The 7,178-nt window shown below is 51.8% G+C and overlaps 1 protein-coding gene across 1 annotated transcript; it reads left to right on the top strand.

The window, feature by feature from the left end:
• The first annotated feature begins 271 nt into the window (after positions 1–271).
• LOC123022477 (zinc finger protein 135-like) lies at positions 272–6,874 on the top strand. Its single transcript, XM_044428175.1, has 2 exons — positions 272–473; positions 3,178–6,874. Exon 2 carries the CDS (start codon positions 3,607–3,609, stop codon positions 4,849–4,851), a length of 1,245 nt encoding a protein of 414 aa, XP_044284110.1. The 5' UTR covers positions 272–473; positions 3,178–3,606; the 3' UTR covers positions 4,852–6,874.
• Positions 6,875–7,178: the final 304 nt, after the last annotated feature.

Raw genomic sequence — 7,178 nt, 5'->3', positions numbered from 1 at the left:
GGACACGTCCATGGAGGAGGCGTGGCCTTTCCCATCCTCTTCGGACTGGTATCGGGGCGCGTTTGGGCTCCCAGGCCCGGTGGGTCCCTTCCCCGTCAGAAGCTCCCCGAATATTTCTCTTGAAGCCCCGCGCTTCCTTGCGCCTTTGCGAGGCCTCCCCGTGCAAAACCAGGGGGAATGCCGCGCATCCGGACGTGCAAGATCCGGGATCCGGCTTTTCGTGGTCTCCCATGGAAGGGTGTTGGTGGAGCGGAAGGAAAGGGGAGGGTCCCCACCTTCCGCTTGGCGTCACAGCGGGGAGAGCGCCCCGGTCCGATCCTGTCTCTCGGGCTGCGCCGCGCCGCAGGGCTTGCGCAACACGATCTTCTTTCTTGGGAGCGCTCCCCGCTTGAGGAGCAGGAGAGGGGCGAGGGGAACCCCCGCGGACGCCCCGACCTGGTGGACCCGGCAGCGAGACGGACTCGGGAGAAAAGGTGGGCTCGTGGGGGAGGGGGCGGAGGGTAGCCCGGCGAGAAGGGTAGAGCGCCGGGCCTGATCCCGGGTGCAAAGCGCGGCAGGGTTTGCTTTGCACGATCTTCCTCTTCTGGGGAGGACTTGAGCCCTGGGATGTTCTGGAGGACGAGCTGGACATCCCTTGCCTGGAACAGCCGCATCTCATCCTGTCCTGGCGCCGCGCAAGATGGGGCCGTGGTTGCGGGACGTGGCGTGATTCCGGACAGGCGCTCCTGGTTCTCCCCAGGTGAGGCTCGAGGCGGCCCCCCTATGAGCTGATGCTCCGGGAAAGACTCCCCCCAGAAGGAAACGGCAGCTCTGGAGGCGGGCTTCGTGTCCACCCCGTACAGGGTCATCCTGGCTCATGGCGCCTTCCCACGATGGTGCCGGCATGAACTCCTGTGAGGGCGGCCCCGAGGGACCCTCCGCTCGGATCCCTCCTCGGAGCCGAAGCCAGGAGTGAGGCCAGCCGCGCCTCCGTTGCAAGGCCGCCTTCGGTGCCGGGAGCGATTCCCAGCGTTGCCGCTCGGCATGGATAGGTTCTTCCTGCATTGTGGGTTTCGGAAAGCTTCCCTTCCCAGGCCACCCACCCTCGCTGAGCTGCTGTGGAGCTGAAGCGGGAGGGGCGTGCGTGCCCCTCTGAATGCCCGGTGAAGGCGGAGCATGAACAGCCATCGGGGCCCGGGGCTGGCCTGGTTTCCACCTATCTGTCCCCCAGGCGGCAGCAGCGGGGCACCGATCCACACCCCAGCTTCCTGGTGCTGGAGTGCCCCACTGCTGTCTGGCAGGGTGTCCTGCTGAGGGGTGGGCAACGAATGTCCGTGCCTGGTTGGTTTCCGTGAGGTGTGGCCAAATCTCCACAGGGCCTAGGGGGCAGGGGGCAGCCGCCAAGAGCATCCACACCCCACCCCGTTTTCCAAAGGGACCAATCCGCGCCCTCTCTGCATATCCCTGCAGGTTTCGGGAAGGGCCTCTGGCATGTGTGGCGACCTTCTCTTGCCCGGATCAGGGGGGCCTCTGGGAGGTATTGCTCGGCTCGTGTGCCACCTTCCTGGGGCAGACCTGGGGGCTGCACCCGCCCCCTTGCATCCACCTGCCCCCCCCATTGCACCCCCTGCCAGATTTCCTGGGGCTTCGGGTGGGGGCAGCTGTGGGCTGCCCCACAGACGAACTTCCTCCCCATGGCTTGTCCTTCCCCCTCCACTGAACCTGCCACAGATATTGCTAGGGAGGGGCAATGGTGGGAGTGCCACATGCTGGCAGGACAAGCATGTTTTAACGTTCCTTGTGGCTTGTGTGCTCTTCCAGGATCTTCCCACAGTGCCTCTGCAAGGGCTGCTGGGTGAAGAGTGGACCCCTGGGAATTGCACACATGGTAGGCATGCCATGAGTGGAGCAGGCTGGAGATGGAGTCAGACTCACTCTGTTTCTGTGTCTCTTTCCACGTGGCCCTGGCACCATTTGGCTCATCCCAGGGATTGCTCTCTCCATTCAGTTCCAAGCTGGGTCTCGCAGGAAGCCTGAAAGCTGAGGGGCTGGCCCTGGAACATGCCTGGGAACCCCATGGAGGGCTGTCTCTGCAGATTCAGCTCCAGTTTACGCAAGTCCAGCTCCCCATGAGCACCACCAACCAGACGGAGAGTGGTGGGGTGCTCTTGCGCGTCTTAACGTTCCTGTTTCATACTGTTCTGTATGAGCAGAAAACTCATACAAATGTCCACAAATCAATGTCTAAATCCCAGGTTCCTGAAGCAGCAGGAAAGGGATGGCCCTCCAGGGCCCAAAGGAGAGGCAGCTGGATGCTGGGGATTTTCCAATGGGATCAGCTGCCCCCTCCTAGCACCATTTCCGCCTTGCCTTTGTCCCCATTCCGGTGGTTTGCAGGAGAGGGAGATCAGTGGGCATCCATCAGCCTTTTCAGCAGAACGACGGAGTGTGAGGTGCAGAGAGAGACTTTCCAAGCCAGCAGGGAATGGAGGAAGCGTGACACAGACCAGGTGAAGAAAGAGGGAAAAGCAAACACCAAGCAGGGGGAAGGGTCCATTGTGGGGTGAAAGTGGACAATTCTCCTATACCTGTTGAGTATCATAGTAATCCAGTGCCATGGAAGAAGTCCCTCCGGCGAGGAGCCATAGGAATGGTGGGATAGCTTACATTCACTTCCACTGTGCAAAGTGGAGTCAAGTTGAGGGAGACCTGGAGAGCTTCTGGCCAGGCTGTGTCTCTGCCTCCAAGCTGGAGGTTCAAATGAAGCCCGACTAAATATCAGCCTGGACCTGCTGCTGCTGCTCCCTGCAAAGGCAACTCATCCCCAGGAATCGCAGGAAGGTTACCTGGACCCTCTGAGCTGGAGCTGGAGGGGGCCAAAGGCCTTGTATAGATGGCACTTCCTTTGCAGCGCTGGCAGCTGGTGGGTGAGCATTTCCTTCTCTTTTTGGGCCAGCCAGGCTCTCTCCTCCCCACCACACCCCAGAGTGTTCTTCAGGACAACCCTGTGAGCGGGTCGTCAGTGTAAATGCAATCGTGAAGGAAGCTGCTTTTTGGAGGGGCATTCAGAGAGGAAAAGGGTTCATGTCGGGAGGTGCTGAAGTGAAGATGCTACATTTGCCTTGTACTCAAATGAGTGCATCCCTTTCAGCCATTATCTCCTAACAGGAATTGCATTTTGTCTTTCTTCCCAAGCAGGTGAATGCCAAGAGAGTGGAAGTGGAGCAGTTCCAGGTGTCCTCCAGTGAGAACCAAGTGAGCACAAAGTGAGAGAAGAGAGACTTGCAAATCCAATCAGGACAAAAAAGCATCAGGGAAACCAAGTGAGGAATGTGAGGAACCAATCCTGCTTTTCTCAGGGTGCTGGAAATCACAACCCTTAATTTCAGAAGGCTGCAAAGTAAGGAAGAGGGGAAGGGATCTCGGGTGTGGCAATTTCCCAAAAGACAGATGGAAAAAACACATAAACTGTAGAAAATCCAGAGACCAAAGACAAAGTGTGGAATATTATACAAACCTCCATGTAGGCATGATTTCAAATGTGTGTAGTGTAAAATGATCGTCAGAAACAGCGCAAGCCTTAGTAAGCATCGGGGATCCCACACTTAAAGGAACCCATATAGAATTATGGAAAGTAGACAGAGCTGCAATTCTGGTGGAAATCTTATTAAACATCCAAGAATTCACACTGGAGAGAGGCCGTATACATGCATGGAATGTGGAAAGACCTTCAGTCAAAGTGGAAAACTTTCTCTACATCAAAGAACCCACACTGGGGATAAGCCATACAAATGTGTGCAGTGTGGGAAAAGTTTCAGCCAGAGTAAACGTCTTATGAATCATCAAAGAACCCACATTGGCAAGACACTATACAGATGCATGGAATGTGGAAAGAGTTTCACTGACTGTGGAGGTATTATAAAACATCAAACAACCCACACTGGGGAGAAGCCATATAGATGTATGGAATGTGGAAAGAACTTCTCTGAAATTGGAAGTCTTAGAAGACATCAAAGAATGCACACTGGAGAGATGCCATATAGATGTGTGGAATGTGGAAAGAACTTCAGTGAAAGTGGAAGTCTTAGAAGACATCAAAGAATGCACACTGGGGAGAGGCCCTATTCATGCATGGAATGTGGAATGAGCTTCAGCCGGCGATGTCATCTTACAAGGCATCAAAGATCACACACTAGTGAAAAACCTTTTAAATGCATGGAGTGTGGAAAGAGCTTCAATCAAAATAGAAATCTTACAAAGCATCGAAGGACTCACACTGGGGAGAGGCCTTATACCTGCATGGAATGTGGAAAGAGCTTCAGCCAGAGGTATAATCTTATGAATCATAAAAGAACCCACACCGGGGAGAAGCCATTTAAATGCATTGAATGTGGAAAGAGCTTCAGCCAGAGTGGTCAACTTACATGCCATCAAAGAACGCACACTGGGGAGGAACCATTCAAATGCATGGAATGTGGAAAGAGCTTCAGCCAGAGTAGTCATCTTGCACGCCATCAAAGAACCCACACTGGTGAAAGGCCTTTTAAATGCATACAGTGTGAAAAGAGCTTCACCAGGAGTGCTCATCTTACACGCCATCAAAGAACCCACACTGGTGAAAAGCCTTTTACATGCATGGAATGTGGAATGAGTTTCAGCCGGAGTGGTAATCTTACAAACCATCAAAGAACTCACACTGGGGAGAGGCCCTATACTTGCATGGAATGTGGAAAGAGTTTCACTGGAAAGGGAAATCTTATGACACATCAAAGAACCCACACTGGGGAAAGGTCATTTAAATGCGTTGAATGTGGAAAGAGCTTCAGCTGTAGTCATTCTCTTATGAAACATCAAAGAGCTCATACTGGGTAGAGGCTATATAAATGTGTACAGGATGGAATCAGTGTCTACCGGAGTGATCATTTCATGAACCATCAAAGGACACATACTGACAGAAAGCCTTTTAAATGCATGCAATCTGGAAGAAGCTGCCATTTAAGTGGGAGTCTTACAACCCATCAAAGAATCCACACAGGATAGAGGCCGTATAAGTGCATGGAACATGCAAAGAGCTTCAGAACAGAATCTTCATCATTATCGAAGGCATGGGAATTTATGGGGAGAGTGTGGCCCCAAAAAGGGAGGTCTTGAAGGTGCCAGTCTTGGTGATGCCGCTGGTTAGCAAGGGAGGCCACTGCTGTGCATGTGAAGAGAGTTGGTGAGCGGGCTTAGTCATAAGACAGACCTTCACAGAAAAGGGACAGTGGTGCAAGGGGGCAAAAGGGGATACTAGGAGGAGGTGGCATGATGGAGAAGGATTCGTTGCAAGACTACGGTGGATTATGAGCTGAGACTTGCGAAGAATGTCAAGAGCAACACAAAGGGCTTCTACCTTCATGTAAATAGGAAGAGGAAGGGGAGACAGGTGGTGGGACCCCTTAAGAGTGAGGGGATCTGGTAACTAGTGTAAGGGAGCAGGCATAGATGGTAAAGTATTATTTTGCTTTTGTGTTTCTTCCAAAGTGGATTGGGGGAGATTGACCGGGGCGGTGGTGGTGGTAGATGAAGTTGGGTTATGGGGACACAGATTGGGGTCACCCTCTAGAAGCCAAGGAGCTCCTCAGGGCCCTGGATGACACAAAGGCACTGGACCCTGATGGGCTACACTCGAGAGTATTCAGGAATTGGCAGAGGTGCTCTCGCATCCATTGCCCTACAGTTTAGGTGCCTCGTGCAAAGCAGAAGTTCCGGAGGATTGGAGGGGGGCATCAGCGGTTCCAGTCTTCAAAAATGGTAGCAGAGGGGATATGGGGAGTTACAGGCCTGTCAGCCTCATGTCCATTCTCGGAAAGACAATGCAAGGCACATAATGAGGAAAGCTGTACAAATCCAGATGGGGATGGGAGGTTGCCAGCCACGCAGCATGGATTCCATGAAAACAGATCCTGTCAGAGAACCGTATGGAATTCCAGGATAGGTCTTGAGGTGGCTCGGCAGAGGCGATGCAGTGGATGTAGCTTACCTGTGCACTTTAATGTGGAAAGAACTTGAGTGTTTATGGAAACCTTAGTGTGCCTCAAAGAATGCACATTGAGGAGAGGCTATATAAAAGCATGGAACATGTAAAAAACTTCAGCGAAAGTCAAATTGCAAACCATCCAAGAACCCACATTGGGAAAAACCATTGGAAAGTTTTACTCCACATCAGATAATCTAAATTGAACAGAAGCCGCACAAATGCAAGGATTGCATAGTTTTAAAATGTACAGTATAAGTTCTATTAAAATAGCAGTCAGATTTAACAATTCAACAAACCAAACCCACATTATTTTGAAACTTCACTGACCTATAATTTCATGGAATCATCAACAGCAGAATTGGAAGGGGCCATGAAGGCCATCGGGCCCAACCTCCTGCTTCTGCAGGACACCAATTTATACTATTCTGCTTAGATAGCTGTCCGTCTTCTTTTGAATGTCTCTACTGTGGGTGAGCTCATGATCTCTCTAGGCAACAGGTTCCACTGTTGGATTTCCCTGACAGTGTGGATGCTTTTCCCAATGTCTAGCCTGAATCTGGGTTGTCACAACTTGAGCTGATTATTCTGTGTCTCAAAGTCTGTTATCAGCAGGAAGAGATCTTGACCTTCCTCTTTGTGACAGCCTTTGAGGCACTGAGAAGGGGATTTCAGGTCCCCGCCCCCCAGTCTTATCTCCTCAGGTTTGCACATTCCCAGTTTATTTATTTATTTATTTATAAAATTTGTATGCCATCCATTACTTGTGTCTCTGGAAGGCTTACAACCTAGGTCAAGCTAAAATAGATAAAGTGACAATCGCACTCTGGCAACAAATTAATAACATACAAACAATAAAAACCAGTTCCCATTAAAGCATATTTTTATGTTTTATTTATTTATTTAAACATTTCTATGCCGCCCCTTGCCGAAGCCTCGGGGCGGCTCACAACAATATTAACATATTGATTAAATAAAAAGGTCTTGACCTGGCACCGAAAAACATAATGATGGTGCCAGGCGGACCTCTCTGGGGAGCGCATTGCATAGATGGGGGGCCACCGCAGAGAAGGCCCTCCTCCGGGTACTCTGTCTCCCAGCGTCTTTCTCAGAGGGTTCCTGGAGGAGGGCTTCTGCTGCTGATCTCGGGGCAGGAGGGCAAATGGGGAGAAAGGCGTTCCTT

Source organism: Varanus komodoensis, unplaced genomic scaffold, assembly GCF_004798865.1.
Source record: "Varanus komodoensis strain SLA01 unplaced genomic scaffold, ASM479886v1 scaffold198, whole genome shotgun sequence".
Taxonomy (NCBI): Eukaryota; Metazoa; Chordata; class Lepidosauria; order Squamata; family Varanidae; genus Varanus; species Varanus komodoensis.
Note: the sequence above shows the minus strand (reverse complement) of the source record. Positions and strands in the feature narration are given on the sequence as shown.

Bases quoted from the DNA above. Each gene is read 5' to 3' on its own strand.
- LOC123022477 (XM_044428175.1), top strand. From the start codon at position 3,607: ATGGAAAGTAGACAGAGCTGCAATTCTGGTGGAAATCTTATTAAACAT.